Source organism: Ranitomeya imitator, chromosome 9 (assembly GCF_032444005.1).
Source record: "Ranitomeya imitator isolate aRanImi1 chromosome 9, aRanImi1.pri, whole genome shotgun sequence".
In the NCBI taxonomy this organism is placed as follows: Eukaryota; Metazoa; Chordata; class Amphibia; order Anura; family Dendrobatidae; genus Ranitomeya; species Ranitomeya imitator.
In genome coordinates, this window is record NC_091290.1 from 35,620,003 (window position 1) to 35,640,493 (window position 20,491).

Below are 20,491 nucleotides of genomic sequence, written 5' to 3' on the forward strand. Positions count from 1 at the left end.
GCCTCGGTGGGGTGGAGATTGAGACTGAGCTGTCTTATGGGGGAGGGGGGTAGTTGGGGTAATGTTGGGGTTTATTAAAGTAAGAAAATGTGTATCTGATATAATGCAATGTAAATGGCATTCTGTTGTTCTCCTTTTTTTTATATTGTTAATAAAAATCTATTTAAATTAAAAAGAAAGTGAAATACTATAGGCTAGAGAAAAAAAAATATGGCAGTAGATAATATTACCTAGGTTATCAATGACACAGATCATTGTATTAATAAGAAAAAAATACAACCCTGAGATGCCGGCATACTCACAGACTGGGCAGTGACATCTACTACAAAAGAATTGAGGTCATGTTGCGTGCGGGGGAGCTCGTTCAGAAGGCTGACAACATTAAGGCGCTTGTATTTCAGCAGTTTAAAGCGGTGTGCTAAAAAAATAAAAATAAAATAAATTAACTCTGCTTTACACTAGAATTGTTTTGACATTTTTTATTGCACACATTAAAAGTAGAAAACCCTATTCTTACTTGGATCACGTAATCTTTTTATATTTCTGCTGTAGTTGAAATAGTCCCCGAGACTACTCCTATATAGAGAGAGAAAAGCTACATTAGAGAGAAGACAAAAATTAGAGAGGGAGAAATGGAGGAAGGAGAATGACTGACCTGGAGGGATTCTGTCCTATCTGACTAGGGATGCTCAGCGAACAGCAAGCCTCATCGTGGTAGACATTGAGAAGGCCTTGACGATCTTCGCTATCGTAACATGCATAGTATCTGGAAAAGGTACAGCATAAGCCACAGACGATTACAAGAAGAAAATGGAACAGCTTATTGACCATCCTATCCAAAAATGAAAATTGATCTTTGTATCGTTTCCTGCAATGCGCTGTAGATTTGCTTCCTCTTCCTATCGCAGTTGTCACGGATCCCCACTCCGTGGTGTCACTAATTCGTCACGTATTCGCTCTCAGCACGTGACTTGGGGTTGTGCCTGCAAGGGTTAATCTATCTCCCCACTCTCAGTCCAGCATTCAACCTCTGTCCTATGCTGTAATGGGAGCATAAATCACACACCGACCCACGCCACACACCCGCTCATACGCGCTGCCACCACTCATCGAATACACGGGCGATGAGTCCCGGAAATATTAATAATAATATTGTCTACCACTCATAAGGCTCACACACCTTAAGCTATGGATTCATTAGAACATTCAAGGTTCAACTTGTTAAAGTTTATACTTTGATACAAAAAGGTTCAGTGCTTACAGTAAGAAAAAAGGTATACAAATATAATAAAAAGATATACAACTTATGCAAAACAGTGTAACAGAAACAGGAGAAAACTTACAGAAATCATCTAACTTGGTAGTCTGCTTTCTGCTCCCTGAGGGGGTGAATATAGAGTTGGTGGAACACATCAGCTTCTCAGGCTGCCCTCACATGTGAACACGATTCTAGGTATACAGGTCTAATGTATAGCTTTGGTCTGGAGGTCAGATTTCTAGACCAGCCACTGAGGTCAATATCATAATTGCTTGTTTTTTGATTGGACCACTGCCGTGCTACCAATGAATATATTATTTTCTCCCGAGACCCTTTGTGTTAAAGTTCTCACAGAGATAATATCAGGCCGTAATTGACATCTCTCTTCCAAGAGCTAGGAGGTGTCAAGTGTTACCCTTTCTTCTTGGTCCTAGCTAGACCCCCTGGTGAGATTTGGAGACAGAAGTCTGCTTGTCTCAGGAAAATACATATTAACACCCGGGTGAGACATACAGCCCTCAGGACAGATGTTACTAGTCACACAATACCTATACATAGGTCACTGCATATATATGCATATATATATATATATATATATATATATATATATATATATATATATATATATATATATATATATATATATATATATATATATATATATATATACATATATATACATATATATATATATATATATATATACATACACATATATACATACACACATAAATATATATATATATATATATATATATATATATATATATATACACACACACACATACACACACATTTCACCACAGCAGTCAACCCACATATTGCACTGACTTTTTGTGTCACATCAGCAGTACCAGACGGTGACTACTAAACAGTGCAAGTTGCCGTGGCGGTATTACACTCCATAGACTGTTTACGTCCGGCCATTGCTGGAGGTGATGCCTCGACCAATCATATATTGACGATCTATCCTATGGAGACATGTTAAAAAAGGAGGTCTAGATCTACTTACTGTTGAAGAAATCGTAAAATCAGTGCTTTAATATCATCTCCTGCAAGATAACTGCCCTAAAAGAGAAAAAAAGCAATAATTGGACACTGATCATAAAGCAATAGGTCCAGGAAAGGAAAAAAAAATGTAAGACAGAATTTTACCTTGGAAGGCGGGAGCGTCGTGGGGGTCTCTACATCAAATGAAATGGGTGGAGGAAGGTCATGTCCATCCTATTAAAGCATTGTAAAGTGGAAAAGGCAGAAGAAGAAAAAAAAAAAAAAGAGGAATAGAAAGTATATAGAGAGGAAAATTGTAGTTGAAGAATAGAGGAGTCAAGAATGGATAAAGAAGATGATATTAATTTTACTCAATTAGATGCCACTCACAAATCATCCACCAACCAAGCGCCGACACAGACAACACACTGTGATCTCACCAGCTGCAGGAGTTTGGGAAAGCGTTCTCGCATGGCACTGTCATCCAGGGCAAGATCCGCAGGTTCGACGGACAAATAAACAGGAACACAGAGAATATTAGTTCCGGCAAAATAATAAGTCCAGACCCGCCATGGCCGAGCTTCTACAATACCCTGATGGCAGGAACTGGTGAAGCACTGGTGTCTGCTAAAGGGGGATGAGGAGCTGCCGCCTTGCACTCTGCCTTATGTCTGCAGAGGAATAGACTTACATGCACTGGAGAATGAAAACTGGTCCGTTTAGAGACAAGACCTGAATTCTAAAGGTTGCTTTAGTCGTCGGATGCATGGTAAGGTCACAAATAGCAACAGACTAAAGTGACAATTTGCAAAGAAATGACTACTCTTTAGAATGCTAAGAAGGTCAGCTCACATCAGGCTCAGCCATGACATCAGATCAAGGCTTCTTTCTCGGTGTGGTCATATGATGAGTACAAGACAGAGATGGTGCATAAATACCGAGCAAAGCTAAGACTACATGCACTGGCTGGCTGGGTGAGTGGGAGTTACTGTACCATACTAATCCTTCTTATAGGGTCATTTATGGACACTGGTTATAGTGAGCTACCAGAAAGAAGTCTGAATTATTATTATTGTTAAAATACCCTTGAGGCAACCTATATGGTCAGTGAGTGATAAAATAAAACCAAAATAATGTGATGAGAAATTAAAGGAAAAAGCAGTAGAAAAGATGACAATGAATGATGATGTAGGGGCATGTGGCATTGTATGGCAAGGTATGGTAAGCAGAGGGGAAACAAACATGGCAAAGTCACCAGAAGAGAATAGGAAGTAATGATGACCATGGGTACAAGCCTATGACAGCACTGAATAACCATATGCCACATCTGATGTCCATCAACCTCTAACTCCTCCACAATAAATCCTCATTGCTTCACGTTTATAGGCAGGGTCCAGGCCGGGTTATCGCACTCATTTAACCACTCCTCACCATGGGAGCGCTACTGCCTGGGCTAAGAGGCTCATTCGTAGACCTTAAGGGCACACAGCCCACCCTCCTGGCAAGGAGGGCTCCAGACACTCGATGGTTACACGGATGGGCAATGCTTTAGACATAACGTTTCGGCCGCCTCCCTCTGTCTTCATCTTCTCGTGGCTGTTGCGAGGTCTGCCTTAGGTTGCTCCCGCCTGGGGAAACTTACCCGTCATAGACCAAACAACCACAATGCGACACAAAAAAAAATAAAAGAGGGAGGCGTGTTCAAGCACGGAAATGGCGACACGTGATGTTGATCGAAAGGCAATAATTGAGTCCTCCAAACCCAAAGCATCAGGAGGAGCCGGAGGAAGATCTGGAGAGCAGACGGCAAGGAATCATAGATGCACTGACATAGGCCTTATCGCATGGAACGAGTAAGGAATGAAATGCGGCATGGAATAAAGGTAAGAAAATGCAAGGTAAAATTAACGTGGTAAAGGAGAAAGATCAATACAATAAGGATAACAAAGAAAATTAAAGAAGGAAAAAACACGATACAAATGAGTGTTGCAAGTGTGTATGGAAATGTACAATTTATGTATACTGCTAAATAGAAAATTATTGGGCAGCTCTTAACTTGCTTCATCACAACTACTAGATAGGGCTACTAATTGATCAGTTCTTTATATAGAACCAATGATGGAGATGTGGGAATTTACTGTTATGCCTCAAGAGAATAATTACACCACAGCCCTAGAGGCCAAACGTGCGGGAATAATGCCTGTCGGTAAGAGTGCGTCCCTCTGCCGGAGTCTCATCAGTATGAAGCCACAGTAGCTTTTATGTGTTTTAGAAAGCTGACATTTTAGCGTTGTATTAAGCAGCTCATTTTCTTCACAATATAGATACCGGGATATAAAAAGGTGCTTGTTAAATACCGGCGTGTCATTCTAAATCAGTGTTAGAAGATATTTTATAGAGAGATTTTTGATTTTCTTAATCGGCTCACCTAATCCGGAGTGAACCAGCTAGACTAAAATAAAATATATAAAAAAGCAGTGACATGGGCTATAGTGAGAAAATGAATAAAAAGTTTGACAAGCGCAATTCTGCCCATTTCTGCCTTTCGTAATGCTTATCACTGTGCCGTACAGGCGATCAGCTGCCCATTGTAGTGCGATGACACACAATAATGGGTGTTGTGCTCAGAGCTCCAACTTGTATAGTGAGCACATACAATGTCTGTAAGTACTTGCCCTGTAAAGCATTGTTTTTCTACTTTCTGCACAAGCGGTTTTGGCGCACAATCCAACGCTCAATTCTGCTTATCATTTACAAAATGTTTTTATTTTAAAGGCCTGAAAACTGATGAATAGGGGTCCAGGTCCTCACACCCAAAAAAGTGCTCATAAATGCGCAGCTGCTGCAGGAGCATGCACAGGGGGCGGTGTATGGGCTCAACAATATGTCTAGGAGTCTCAGAAATAACAGTGTACTAACCAATAGAGTTTCTAATGAGGCCGTACACTGTTGCAGGAGCTTCGCACTTCAAAACTGTGCTTTCAGCAATGGGTTGGTGGGGTGGGGTGGGGTGGGGTGTCTCCGGACCTGAACGCCCACCAATCAGCAGCACAAGTATTATATAAAAACTTTTTGCCCAGAATAGATTTAACTAACATCAAGGTCGGGGCAAAAGTTCCAGACTGACCTGATGTATGCAGTTTGGTTTTTGAAGAATTTGCACAGCGGATTCCCAGCTAGCCAGAGCATTTCCAGTTTAAGTCCTTTAATATTATCCAGATCCTTTTCCGACTTCATCTGAACATAGAAGACAAAAAAAAAAAAGACACGTAAATTTTGCATTGGCGCTAGGCAAATGCTTTCTTGAAAACAGCTTGCTGAGATACCTTAATAGGCATACACAGCTAACAATGTTTAATCAAAATGCACAAACTATCCGCACGTATCCTGACTTCAGCTTGTCAGCTTCATATATTTCAGGCTCACTCGGGAGACATGCAGCCAGTCCGTGCACTGCTATCAGATCAGAGATCGGACTAATGATCGCGGACGTATTAAAGAACCCTTGATGGGGGGGGGGGGGGGGGGTGATGAGCAACACTTTAAGGCCAGGGTCACACTTACGAGTGCAATGCGAGAAACTTGTGTTAGTCTCTTGAATCAATACCCGGAACTTGGGACCGCGTTCAGCTGCTAGAAATACATGAAGCCGCACACCCGGTCCAGTGATGCCGGAGTGCGATATTGCAGTACAGTATTAAAGCTATATTAAAGCACTCACCAAGTTTTCAGACAAGTTAAGAATCTTCAGATTGGGAGCTTTAAGATGAATTTCTGACAAATGGTCTCCTTTATAGAGTTTGTTGTTACTAAGGTCCAAAGACAGCAGCTGTATAGATATAGGGGAAAAAACCCAATGAGAACAGACATACCATTTTCGGATAATGACAATTATATTGTATGCTTTATAAAAATCAAATATTTGAATTAAAACATTTATGGTACATCAGTCAAGTTTTCTTTTTTCTTCTTTGTACAATAAATTTTGATTTCCAGAAAAACAACTATATCCCTGGCTTTTTTTGTGCAATTTAAACTTTTGACAGACACTAATGTACTCAAATATGTTGCAGAAAAACCCTCCAAAACAGGGATTTTTGTGTACTCACCGTAAAAATCCTTTTCTCCGAGCCACTCATTGGGGGACCATGGGTGTTATGCTGCTGCCACCATGAGGCTGATACTAAGTTAGCACAAAAAAGTTAGCGCCTCCTCTGCAGTATACACCCTCGTGCTGGCTCCAGGAGAACCAGTTTGGTGCAAAAGCAGTAGGAAAAAACATTAACAACATAGAAGAGTATAACATGACAAACTTAAAGAACAAGCATAAGCCATGTAAGCCATTAGGTGAACAGGGTGGGTGCTGCGTCACCCAATGAGAGGCTGGGAGAAAAGGATTTTATGATGAGTACACAAAAATCCCTGTTTCTCCTTCGTCTCATTGGGGGGACACAGACAATGTGACGTCCCAAAGCAGTTCCTGGGGGGAAAACAAAGCAAAGGATTAGGCTTCATGTAACAACTGCCTAGATGTGCGTCACCGCTGCCTGCAGAATACTTCTGCCCAGACTCGCATCCGCTGAAGCCTGAGAGTGAATATTATAGTGCTTTGCGAAGGTATATAAACTGAACCAAGTCGCAGCCTTACAGACCTGCTCTGCCGTCGCCTGATGCCGAATGGCCCAAGAAGCCCACACCTCGAGTGGAGTGTGCTCTGATCCCCGCTGGGATGTGTAGACTTCTGACTCTGTACGACACCTGGATGGTGGAACAAATCCACCTGGCTATCGAGGCCTTTTAAGCGGCAAGACCTTTCCTCTGACCTTCCGGGAGAACGAACAGAGCAGCCGTCTTTCTGAAGGATGCCATCCTTCTTAGAGCTCTGACTAGGTCCAGAGTGTGGAGAGCTCTTTCTACCCTGTGAACACCTCTTGTAGAAAGGTCTTAACCTGAAGTTTTGACACGATCCGTCTTTGAAATAAGACCGATAGAGCGGAGATTTGGCCCTTGAGAGAGCCGAGTGCCAGACCGGAGTCCAGACTGGCCTGTAGGAACTCTAAAATGGTGGGAACTGAGAAAACAAGAAGGGAAAGACCACATATCCCTGCACCAAGCAAAAAATGTCTTCCAGGTACGGTGATAAATGCGTACCGATGTGGGTTGACGGGCACTAACCATAATGGAAGCGACCCGTTGAGAAGACCCAGCCTGGGTCAAAACCTAGGATCCAACGGCCACGTCGTTAAACACAGGGCCCCAACTCTGCGAACCACATGCGGCGTGGCCATTTGGGAACGACCAGGATCACTGGTACTCCTTCCGCCTTGATCTTCCCGATTACTCTCGGGAGTAAACGGTAGCAGGGGAAAAATGTATGGAAGACAGAATTGGCACCACGAAAGAACCAGAGCATCCACTCCGATTGTTCCTGGATCTCGAGACCGTGCTATAAACTGGGGAACTTTGGCATTCAGTCTGGATGCCATCAGACCCACATCTGGGATCCCCCCAGCGAAGACAGATCTGGTTGAAGACTTCTGGATGAAGCTCCCACTCCCTCCGAGGCAAGCCCCTGACGGCTGAGAAAGTTTGCCGTCCAGTTTTTTACACCTGGATGGGGACAGCTGAGATTAATGAGTGGTTGTTCTCTGCCCATTGGAGGATGTGAGTTACCTCGGAAATGGCTGCCTGCTGCGGGTACCCCCTTGATGACTGATGTATGCCACCACCGTGGAGTTGTCCAATTGAATACAGATGGGGTGACCCGCTATAGAATAATGGAACTGTTGCAGGGCCAGCCGAATAGCACGGATCTCCAGAACATTGATCTGTAGCCTCGATTCTCGAATTGACCAGCCGCCCTGAGCAGTGTGGTGGCGGAAGACTGCTCCCCAGCCCGAAAGACTGGCATCGGTAGTCACTACAAGCCACTGAACAGGGAGAAAAGACTTCCCCTAGTTGAGGGAAGAGTTCAACGTCCACCATCTGAGATCCTGCCTGACCTTCATGGATAACTGGCACCTGCAGTCGAGGGAGAATGGGTTCCTGTCTCAAGCTGCCAGGAGAGCATGCTGCAGGGGAGGAAGGTGCAGTTGCGCAAAAGGGACCGCTTCCAATGCGGCCACCATCTTTCCCTGTACCCTCATGGCAAACCAGATGGAATGAGGGGAAGATTTTTTTTTTAATTCAAATAGTTTTTGTTGATTATAAAATGTAATAAAACATTTAACAATAATACATGTGTTTTTCAATTCCCCCCCAGCATTAACCCCCCTTTACCCATACCTCCCCCCTTCATCCCCATCCCTCCCCCCTTTCCCACTTAGACAGCTCACGTCCTTCTTTTAACATGCCTTATAGCAGTGTATACTTTAGTATAATATTATGTCCTTCACTATGAATCTATAGACCATTATTTTATAGGTGAAACCTCCTCAGGCCTATTTTCCTTAATCTCCTTCCAACCCAATTCCAACCACGGCGTCCATAATTTGTCATACAAGGCCATTTTCCCTCTTTTCTGATATACTCCCTTTTCTATTTCATATTTGACGAATTCTCCCCTTGAGGGAGGCTCCTCTTTCATCCAATTTCTTGCTATGACCTTCCGAGCCATGTATAACAGTCTAGCGATATGCGTCGTGCTCTCACGAGCTGGTTCAGTCCTGTATCCATCTTTCTGCAGGCAGATTTTTGGTCATGTAGACAACCTTTCTGTACAACTCACATGGGTAATGTATGAATGGAGTATTGTACCCACTCCCCCATATGGGACGCTAGATGTATGTATATTGAATATTAACAGTGTTGATATTCACGTCCCCATATCCTTTGGTTGAGGTTACCCATGTGGTTATAGGTTGTTTACCTTGTATTTGGTGCCAATCTATTCAGAGATGATAAATGCATTCAGTTATGCTATAAAGGTTTACCTCCTTTAAAATCTAACATTTGTGCTCTTCTCCAGGCTCAAATCAGCGATAATAAGATTTGTGTGGTCCGGTAAACGTCCACGGCTGGCATATCACCTCCTGTGCAGGAATAAAGAGTCCGGAGGACTGGGCCTCCCGGATTTCTTGCTCTATAGCTATGCCTCTCTTGGAACTTGCGTTCTCGATCTGTTCCATCACAAGTCAAGTAAGAGATGGGTAGGCCTAGAGATGACGCTCTCGGGACATGGCTCGGCGACGCACTTCTGGAGAGAGGGGACTGGGGGAATCCGAGGAGATGACCAGCCTTTCATTACTAGACATCTAACCCAGTTCGTTAAGCATGGCATCCAAAAATTTAACTTTTCCTCTATACCAGGCCCCCTGACACCAATTTTTGAAAATGCAGACTTTCCAGCAGGTCAGGACAGGATCATGTTCCCCCACAAACATAGAGACAGTTGTCTGGTGGTCCATGACTACGTAGACCAAACCTCAATTAAGACCTTGGGGGCCATCTTTGCTGACTGAGAGCCGCCGCAGGGTCCGTGGTTCTTCTATGAGCAAATCAAAAGCTATCTCAATGTGTTATCTAGGCGGGCTGACATCTTTAGACCGTTAACTTCCTTTGAGTCCGTGTGCCTGGGTGGGGGCCCTTTGTCCCACACAATATCACTACTGTATAGAATGTTCCAGGGCTGTCAACCATCTTCACTTGATCCTCCTACATTCTTCTTGAAATGGGACAACGAATTAACCACGCAACTGACTCCGGAGGAACGCCTCAAGAGTCTGCCATTTACCTTCAGATCTTCACTTTGTTCAGATTACCAAGAAAGAAGTTATAAACTCCTGGCCAGATGTCCGTCTAATATTCACCTTATGTTCCCCACCACCCCCGATACTTGCTGGAGGTGCTGGAGCGACAGAGGTACCTACCCCCACATCTGGTGGTCCTGCCCGCCTATTCACGACTTCTGGGTGGGCATCTTTGCACTTTATAACAAATTATCTCTCCATAGAGTCCAACCCACCATGGAACTGGCCTTGTTGTCTGTATGTGACCTCTCCATCGCCAAATTCAAGAAAGCTCTACTACGACATTTCCTAACAGCCGCACGTAACGTGATCCCTCGTTTCTGGAAACAGTCAATATCCCCCTCACGTGCTGACTTTGTGGTCGAACTAAACCGTATTTACAGGATGGAGCAATTGGTTAGCCAGGATACTAGAACTGCAGACAAAGTGTTTAACACTTGGTCTCCCTGGATTGCTTTTAGAGAATCTGAGGAACTGAACACTTGGCTACACTGATTGAGCCTATTGGTCCCCTTGCGACCCATAATCAATACTCCATTGGACAGTAAATAATACAGTAACAGCCATACCTTAGCATTAAAGAATAATAGTCTCAACTTAGCTGGGACTGAAGACCAGATTCTTCCTACCCTTACCTCACCCACCCCTCCTCCTCCTCACCTCTCCTCATCCCCCCCCCCCCCCCCTTTTTTTTCTCTTTCTTCTCTCTCTCCTCTTTTTCTTCTCTCCCTCCTCTTGTTCTCTTCCTTTTCTCTCCACCTATCTTTTCTACTTTCTCTTCACTTGGCCTGGCCTCATGTAGATTCCATAACTGACATTGAGTGCTCGGACGAGCCTAGGCACTCTTGTTTTCATCCGGCGGTAACAAAAATCGATCTTGTATCCAGATGACACCAGGTCTCTGACCCACTCGTCGGAGACGACGGAAAGCCAGACCTGACGAAACAGAAGTAGGTGGCTGCCTACCCTGCTGGGACGATAGTGGCAGTAATCAGCGAGAGGAAAATCTCTGAGATCTAGGTCCTTTATGTCTCGACTGTTGGGGGTCAAGATTTCCAATGCTGGTTAGGTCTGTATGAGACCTGAGCTCCTCCATCTCTGCGTGAAGAACGCCCTGAGCTGGAAGAAGTAGTGGTAGTGGACCAGCCTGGATTGGAGCGAAAGGAATGGAAACGGATTTGTTGCTGTCTCTGAAAAGGACGCCTAAGTCTCTGTTGGGGAAGTAATTTGCTCTCTCCTCATCAGAGAAATAAGCTGATCCAGCTTGTCTCCAAATAAGCGGCCACTCTGATGTAATCGCCTGCCCGAGAAATTTGGCTGGCATGGTGCGCCGCCTCTGGGGGAAGATTACTGCTCCGAAGTGAATTAGCCAAGGTCTCCGACCATAAGACCATTGCCTTAGCTACCCATGCTGCGGCGAAGGATGGATAGAGAGCCAACCCTGAGGCCTCAAAGACCGAGCAAGCCAAATTTTCTGACGGTCTGTGGGATTTTTGATGGATGAGCCATCTGGCACGAACAGAAGGGTTTTGGATACTAGGCGGGATACTGGGGGATCTACTACTGGAGTGTCAGCCCAATCTTTCTTCAGATAAGCTGAGAAAGGATACTTTGCTTCAAGAGACGTTTGTCCTGTGAAGCGTTTATCCGGTCGTTCCCTGTGCCGATTAACTATGGCCCGAAACTCAGGGTGAATAGCAAATGCCCTATGAGAGTGTTTAGTCCTCTTAAAGGACACTGTTTGATCCGGAGCAGAGCTGGAATCTTCCATCAACCTTTAAAGGCTTGTTGACAGCATCAATCAGCGAATCCACAGTTTTCTGAAAATCTTGCGAATCCGGATCAAAGGAACCATCAGATTCACAATCAGATTTGCGCTCGCCACTGACCTCTGGAGAGGGAGAGCAAGAAACAGAGCTCTGAGGCGACAAGGCACGGTGTCTGCTCAGGAGACGTGCTACGTGTCCGTTTTCTAGACACCTGTAGAATTCTAGAGTGCTTTCGTCTCCTGCTAACCGACTGCTCCCGCCTTGGGGAAGATCCATGTACATCAGTCCTGCGAACGCTCTGGTCCGCCAAAGGATCACGGAGGGACTCAATCGCTTTGGCCAGAGAAGCCATGGATTGAGAGTGATGAAGCCCACTCAGGGACAAGGTACACTGGGCTCGGTGGCAGCGGAGGGCTCCTAAGCGCAGTTGGGGTCACAGGCACTGCAGAGCGGCAAACTCTGAGCCTTAGGAAAATGCAGACTGGCAGGAGCAGCATGAAGTAAAGAATATAGCCATAGTCTTGTTAGACTTTTTAGATGCTGTAGGCTGGGACATGATGTACCCTTCTATGTGGCCCTATGATAATGGGGACTGCTAAAAAGCGTCACTCCTGATAAGGGTTATAGCATGGAGGAGGATGTATATAGCAGCGCTCCCTTACCCAGATCTGTGTCCCCCGGTCCTCCTGCGTGGCACTCCAGCTGCGTAGCCCCTACGCTGTGAACACCTGCTGCAAAGATCCTGATGGCAGTCTGGGTGTCCTGATGCAGTCATGGGGGGAGGAAGATGGCCGCCGAGAATATCAGAGGTGGTTCTTGTTCTCTGCGAGAAGCGCCAGGAAAGGTGGGCGGAGTTTCCGCAGCGAGTCATCGCGTGGGTGGGGATTGGGGTTGAGGCTTAGGAAAGGGCCAACCCAGCCCGGGTGGCAGGTAAGCCAGCGATATAAGCAGGTCCTCCTGCCACTGCTGCTGGTCTTGGACGGTGCAGGGATAAAGGGTAACCCTCAATCTGCCATCCCTTTAATAGGGAGGTGGAGAGGAACCGTCCGCCTTATTGTACCATCTGCTTTAACAGTGGTGGTGCAGTGGAGGCTGCTTGGACGCCAAAAAAGGGGCCACTGTACATCCAAGGAGTTACATCCCCTAGAATGGGACAGGGCTGAATGTCCAGCATTAAGCTTGGCTGCGAAGAGGATACATGGAGGCGACACTCCATGCGCTCATCCGTTAAGGTTATGGGGAGATCGGTGCCCTTGAAAGGACCTGTTGCCCCCCAAAAATCAGCCCAGGCACGGCATCCCACGTTGAAGGAGAGGATACGGGGAGGCGACACTCCCCGTTGATCGCCTGTTGATGGTTCGGGGAGATCGGAGCCTTGAAAGGATCCGTCGCCCCTTCATTCCACTTGGAAAAATGTAAAAATTGGTAAAAAAAGGTAAAAATAATATAAGGAGCTTTCGGTCTGAAGACCAGACCTGTGCACCGCCTACGGACATTAACCCCTTTCTGACCTCGGACGGGATAGTACGTCCGAGGTCAGATCCCCCGCTTTGATGCAGGGCTCTGGCGGTGAGCCCGCATCAAAGCCGGGACATGTCAGCTGTTTTGAACAGCTGACATGTGCCCGCAATAGCGGCGGGTGAAATCGCACTTCACCCGCCGCTATTAACTAGTTAAATGCCGCTGTCAAACGCTGACGGCGGCATTTAACTGGCGCTTTCGGACGGAAATGAGCGCATTTTTGACCCCCGTCACATGATCGGGGGTCAGCGATGCATCAGAATGGTAACCATAGAGGTCCTTGAGACCTCTATGGTTACTCATCCCGGCTAGCTGTGAGCGCCACCCTGTCGTCGGCGCTCATAGCACACCTGCAATTCAGCTACATAGCAGCGATTTGATGATCGCTGCTATGCAGCTGAGCCAATCGAGTTGTGCCAGCTTCTAGCCTCCCATGGAGGCTATTGAAGCATGGCAAAAGTAAACAAAAAAAAAAAAAAGTTAAAAAAATGTGAAAAAAAATATAAAAGTTTAAATCACCCCCCTTTCGCCCCATTCAAAATAAAATAATAATAATAAAAAAATCCAACCTACACATATTTGGTATCGCCGCGTTCAGAATCGCCCGATCAATAAAAAAATGGAAAATCCCAAGGTCATGAAGGAGTTAAGCAAGAACTGGTTCTCCTGGAGCCAGCACAAGGGTGTATACTGCAGGGGAGGAGCTAACTTTTTTGTGTTAACTTAGTGTCAGCCTCCTGGTGGCAGCAGCATACACCCACGGGCTGTGTCCCCCAATGAGGCGAAGGAGAAATACAACTTCCACCATTGTTTTAGGGTTTTGCTTCTACAATGTTCACTTTGACTTAATGACCTGTTAACTTTGCTCTATGAGTAGTTATTAGTGTTGAGCGATACCGTCCGATACTTGAAAGTATCGGTATCGGATAGTATCGGCCGATACCCGAAAAGTATCGGATATCGCCGATACCGATACCAATACAAGTCAATGGGACACCAAGTATCGGCAGGTATCCTGATGGTTCCCAGAGTTTCCTCTCCTTCAGGCCCTGGGATCCATATTAATGTGTAAAATAAAGAATTAAAATAAAAAATATTGATATACTTACCTCTCCGGAGGCCCCTGGACATCACCGCTGGTAACCGCCAGCCTTCTTTGCTTAAAATGAGCGCGTTTAGGGCCTTCCATGACGTCACGGCTTCTGATTGGTCGCGTGCCGCTCATGTGACCGCCACGCGACCAATCACAAGCCGCGACGTCATTCTCAGGTCCTAAATTCCTTGAATGAGGAGTTTAGGGCCTGAGAATGACGTCGCGGCTTGTGATTGGTCGCGTGGCGGTCACATGAGCGGCACGCGACCAATCAGAAGCCGTGACGTCATGGAAGGCCCTAAACGCGCTCATTTTAAGCAAAGAAGGCTGGCGGTTACCAGCGGTGATGTCCAGGGGCCTCCGGAGAAGTAAGTATATCAATATTTTTTATTTTAATTCTTTATTTTACACATTAATATGGATCCGATACCGATTCCCGATACCACAAAAGTATCGGAACTCGGTATCGGAATTCCGATACCGCAAGTATCTGCCGATACCCGATACTTGCGGTATCGGAATGCTCAACACTAGTAGTTATTAAAATTGCAAATGTATATATATTTATATTTTTAACCACTTAAAAAAACAAACCTTGGCCTTTTCTTGCCATATTGTGAGAGCCATAACCTTTCTATTGTTAAGTTGATTGAGCTGAAAGAGACCTAGTTAGGTACGGGACAAGCTGTTTTTTTTTTTCTCTCATTACCATAATTTTTGGGTCCATACAAATAGAATATCTTTTTATTACACTTTTAAGTGGGGGGGGGGGAGGGGGGGATACAGTGACCAAACAAAAAAAAAACCCACAGCAATTCTGCCACTTTTGCAGTTTATAACGGTACTCACCTCTGGTACGTTCTCTTCTATAATTTGTAGCATAGCACTCATACAAGACTTCCGGTTCGGAATCATGTCTATCTTCTTTTCAATTAGATCTAAACCAAGACAAAGGGGAAGACTTCAAAATGTTTGAACAAAATTGAAAAATGGAAAAAAAAAAGAAAAAAAAAAAAGGTTTGTATTTTTACCTGGATCAGTACGTATGGACCTCATGTTAAGAGATTGTTGAGCTCCATCATATCGTTTCTGCATACAGGTCTACAGAGTAAAAAAAAAAAAAAATTAAACCTGGTAAACCTCATATGGCCACAGTCAGCCGAACGTCCTTATAGCCTTTGTCTGCACAGTTCAGCTAATACGTAATGATACCAAAAACGCAAAATACCTTTAAATGTGCAACTTCTTCTTCTGTCATGTCCTTTGGCACATCTGGGGTCGGACATCGATTTGCAAGAATGGTAACCTGAAATAGAAAGACACCCTGATAAAATATTTAAGTGTATATTATACATTAAATGTCACATTTTCAATAAGTGAGGGAATCAACCCTAGCACACGAGATAAGATAACCCATCTGACGATATGTTGGGAAAGTCCTAAATAAATAGCAGCACTGGAGTCCTGGGTTTAAATGCCACCAAGGACCACATCTGCAAGATGTTTGTATGTTCTCCCCATGTTTGTGTGGGTTTCCTCGCACACTCCAAAGATATACTGGTAGGGAATCTAGAGATGGTGGGTCCCAAAGGGGACAGTGATGATAATGATGGTAAAGTGCTGCGGAATTAATGGCGCTGTAGAGGCGAGCAAAATAAATAAAAAATAACAGGAGACTTACTAGAATAGTTGAGGACTAGCAGGAAAGGGTCATGGAAAGGGTCATGTCTCTATATTCAAAAGTAAGTCCCATGAGCTCCAGGGTATACTGGACTAGAAATTACGTATAGATACCTATGGTGTCTTGAAAGCCATCATCAGGCCTACTAGATGTCAAAGCCATCTATCCTTTTATCCATCTCACTCGAAAACACATCCCCCCCCCCCCCCACCACCCACAAGTGTATCCATATTGTATGGGTTTATTACATTATTAATACCTTAAAAAAACATACCATAAGATACGGCCTTCCCAAAACCCTGTCTGATGACAAAAGCACATCTAGAAGGATGCAGCAGGTTTTGGGAAGGTCATATCTTATGGTATGGGTTTTTTTTGAATTTTTCTCTGTTAGCTGTTTTTGATATTATTAATACCTTGAAGTTTTCTCGGTCCGTAAACGTCCGCGATATCTGTTTTAATGCTTTTGCAACTGCAGAATCCTCCACAAAGAAGTGAGCCCGGGAATGATCATAATAATACTTGAAAGAGAAAAAAAATAGATCTAGATAGATATATATCTCTCGGCGCTGGCATCAGTGATCGCAAATGACAGAAGATTTCGTACTAGAAAAATCATAAACGGCTTTCCAGAGGGAATAGATGTGGTGGATAACATTTTGGTCTGCATGGACCTTCATGACATAAATGCTGTGTTGTTGAAGTGGAAGGAGAGTAGTCAATACTCATGGGGATGACACTATAAATGGACTGAAGGTGGTAAGAGGTATGGTGGCGCAGACATACCTCTTCATTAGCATTTATCTGATGAAGGTCCATGCGGACTGAAACGTTATCCACTAGCTGTTGATCCAAGGACTGTAAATAAATTCACCTGGTTTTGCAACATATCCTTTTGAGTGCAGAGTTTCATTGCGGAATATTTTTTTTTTTTACTATCACTGACTCCACTGCCAAGAGGTGGGCGGGATTATTGGCACAGAGGGTAGGGAATATTAATTTCCCTTTAATGAGAATTTCACTGCTTCTACCCCCGCCGACTTCCTGCAGCAGCGACCCTGCTGGTGCCTCCTGTGATCCCACTCCACCGCCGCCTCTCCAGACGCAACAGTAAGCTAAGTACATTCGGACTATAAGATGCACTCCCACTTGCCTCTCAAATTGGAGGGGGAAAAAAAAGTGCTTCTTATAGTCAGAAAAATACGGTTTATAAAAACATCACAAAAAAAAAAAAAAAGAGAGAAGTGAAAGACGAAAGACCTTTTCTTGCCTCAATCTGTTAAAAACAAATGACAACTTACCCCTACAGGAGTGAACGGTAGTGAGCAGGCACTTTGCATGAGACCTAGTAACCAACTCTTATCATATTTTTTCCCATGAGGAATCTAGATAGGCAAAAAAAAAAAGTTAGTGGTAGTGCACAATGAGAAAACATACGTTTATCCATTCCATTAACTAAAAATAATATATTCCACTATTAAACACTAAGGCTTCTTTCACACTTGCGTCATTTGGCATCCGTCGCAATCCGTCGTTTTGGGAAAAAAAACGGATCCTGCAAATGTGCTCGCAAGATGCGGTTTTTCCCATAGACTTGTATTAGCGATGGATCGCGACGGATGGCCACATGTCGCGTCCGTCGTGCAACGGATCCGTCGTGTTTTGGCGGACCGTCATCACGGAAAAAACGTTCAAGGGAACGATTTTTCGTACGTCGCGTCCGCCATTTTCTACCGCCTCCTCCCCGGACTTCAGAATGGGCAGCGGATGCGTTGAAAAACTGCATCCGCTGCCCACGTCGTGTACAAAGTTCACAACGTGTGTCGGTACGTCGGCCCGACGCTTAGCGACGGACCCGTACCGATGCAAGTGTGAAAGTAGCCTAAGCAATGACCTTCATATGCACATGCTAAAAAAGAGAAACATTTTCAACACATTTTAATATATTCAGTATTGAGCATGAGCGCCACGTGCAGGAACAACCGCACTGCTATGCCTTGGCTGCACTCAGTGAAGTAATTTGTGGTCGTCTGCGTACTGTTCTGCCGTGGTTAATACACTTGGACAAATCATCAAGATCTGCTGCTGGCAGACCATGAGGGCAACGCCATGAAAATGGAACGTAAAACTTATCCAGGATCAGTTTACAAAAGACGATAACTCCCAGCGCATGTTGCTCCTGGCCTAACCGTGCTACAATGGCCTGCAGCATCCCAAGACTTGTCTCCCATTGATCATATCTGGGATGTCATGAGTCGGCAACTGCACAGGACTTGCCCACGTGCATTCAGAGAGGCCAAACATTCCTCAGATGACCAATAAGAACCTCAATGATAGCAGGCAAGGCTGTAAGTGGATCCCCCAAGTGTATTCTGCGCATGACGCTCATTCTCCATACTGAATCTGTCTCACCGTGATCTTGTGCCAGCTTTTTTCATCTCTATCATCATTTCTTTGATAATGGGGAACGTCCCTAGAAGTGTTCCCATGCATGCCTCCTCGGTCTCTTACTTGTCTGTCATCCCTTTTTCTCCCTCCACGACTGTAAGGATTGCTGGAGGTGCAATAAAATGGGGGAGACGCATTAAAATTACAGCATATACACATATTTTAACCTCATGGATCTTCATCTTTACTGGGAACAACTGAACAATTTGCTTTGGATTTTGACACCACTTCACAATCCAGTAAGATACAGGTTCCATTTCCAGCACACAGCTGATTTAGCTGGGGAACACCCATAGCAAGACAAGTATTTTACCATCGTGATCACACAATACATTGGACGCAGCGTTAGGATTTTGGTTTATCCATGGGATGTGCCATTTTTACACCAAACACAAAACTAGGAGTAAACTGTATTCTTCGATCACTCCTATTACTCTGTCACATACTATTCTTCCCAACTCCCGCATACATGCTCTGCCGAACATACATGTGATTTCAATTGTAAGGGAAATAAGCTGCTTTAATTATCAATTGCTATATGGCCTAAGGTAGGATTGTGATTTTGTTCAGTAATGATCGGTTTCTTAGTTGCTTTTTGCTACCTTAGATACCATATGATAACTTATCTGGTCTCTAGCAAATAAATCCATTGTCATAGTCTCACTTAGCTACTGTTTGCATACTCACAATCTTGCGCGGACAGTTTCATGGGCGTCACTCATAGCAATATCTCCATCGTCGTCCAATCTGGAGCGAGGATTTGGTGGGTAATTACCACGATTCTGATACTTCGGAGGACCTTCGCTGTACATTTTGGCCCGAAAAGGGCCACGCCCTTTCCTCTTCTTCATGAAATGACCTCTGCTAAACCGGTCATCATGGTCTGGAGGGGAAAAAAGAAAAACAAGGTTAGCAAAAACCACAAGACAGAACATGGATAGACATAGTATTATAACCTGGCGTTGGCTTGTATTATAGGCACTGTAGCATTGAACAAGCTCTCTGATCTGTATGGAGCTAGAAGATCTGAATTGATCGACAGTTTTTTGGAAGGAAAACATCCATTCTAACTTACTGATCGAAATCCCTGCTCATTGTGACGATCTTACTATAGCTGTCTCCATATGCATGCTCATACAAGGAAGCTATCAATTTGAGTGAGACCACCCACTGGACTCCTAAGACCACAATGAGCAGGGGGGTCAAGTCAATAATTACAAATGCAGCCTCATTCAGGTTACACCATTTCTCTATGACTTCATTGGGGGACACAGAAAACCATGGGTGGCCACTAGGCAGAAAAAAAGGCCAACTCCTCCCCAGCAGGCTACACCACCAACCTGCAAGGAGCTAATCAGTTTTAGCATAGCGTCCAAAGGAGGCAGACATCTCTACCTTTTTATTGCGTTTTATCAATCATTTCCATTTATCTTTCAGATACAGATTGTGGCTACAGGTGACAGTGTAAGGGTACCGTCACACTATACGATTTACCTACGATCACGACCAGCGATATGACCTGGCCGTGATCGTAGGTAAATCGTAGTGTGGTCGCTGGGGAGCTGTCACACAGACCGCTCTCCAGCGACCAACTATGCCGAGGTCCCTGGGTAACCAGGGTAAACATCGGGTAACTAAGCGCAGGACCGCGCTTAGTTACCCGATGTTTACCCTGGTTACAAGCGTTAAACTAAAAAAAAAAAAACAGCACATACTTACATTCTGGTGTCCGTCAGGTCCCTTGCAGTCTGCTTCCCGCACTCAGTGACTGCCGGCCGTAAAGTGAAAGTGAAAGCACAGCCGCTGTGCTTTCACTTTCACTTTACGGCCGGCAGTCACAGTGCGGGAAGCAGAGACGGCAAGGGACCTGACGGACACCAGAATGTAAGTATGTGCTGTTTGTTTTTTTTTAGTTTAACGCTTGTAACCAGGGTAAACATCGGGTAACTAAGCGCGGTCCTGCGCTTAGTTACCCGATGTTTA

The 20,491-nt window shown here is 44.7% G+C and overlaps 1 protein-coding gene across 1 annotated transcript in view; it reads right to left on the minus strand.

Annotated features, from left to right (window-relative positions):
- Positions 1 to 20,491, minus strand: part of NXF1 (nuclear RNA export factor 1) — a 62,465-nt gene that overhangs the window by 13,878 nt on the left and 28,096 nt on the right. The window contains exons 2-16 of the mRNA XM_069738455.1: positions 19,196 to 19,391; positions 18,473 to 18,614; positions 17,362 to 17,445; positions 16,477 to 16,581; positions 15,608 to 15,685; positions 15,411 to 15,480; positions 15,229 to 15,317; positions 5,970 to 6,077; positions 5,376 to 5,485; positions 2,689 to 2,725; positions 2,414 to 2,482; positions 2,271 to 2,326; positions 656 to 766; positions 518 to 576; positions 303 to 418 (exon numbers count right to left, since the gene is read on the minus strand). Coding sequence (XP_069594556.1) covers positions 303 to 418; positions 518 to 576; positions 656 to 766; positions 2,271 to 2,326; positions 2,414 to 2,482; positions 2,689 to 2,725; positions 5,376 to 5,485; positions 5,970 to 6,077; positions 15,229 to 15,317; positions 15,411 to 15,480; positions 15,608 to 15,685; positions 16,477 to 16,581; positions 17,362 to 17,445; positions 18,473 to 18,614; positions 19,196 to 19,391 — 1,430 coding nt within the window. The remainder of the gene's footprint in view (positions 1 to 302; positions 419 to 517; positions 577 to 655; positions 767 to 2,270; positions 2,327 to 2,413; positions 2,483 to 2,688; positions 2,726 to 5,375; positions 5,486 to 5,969; positions 6,078 to 15,228; positions 15,318 to 15,410; positions 15,481 to 15,607; positions 15,686 to 16,476; positions 16,582 to 17,361; positions 17,446 to 18,472; positions 18,615 to 19,195; positions 19,392 to 20,491) is intronic.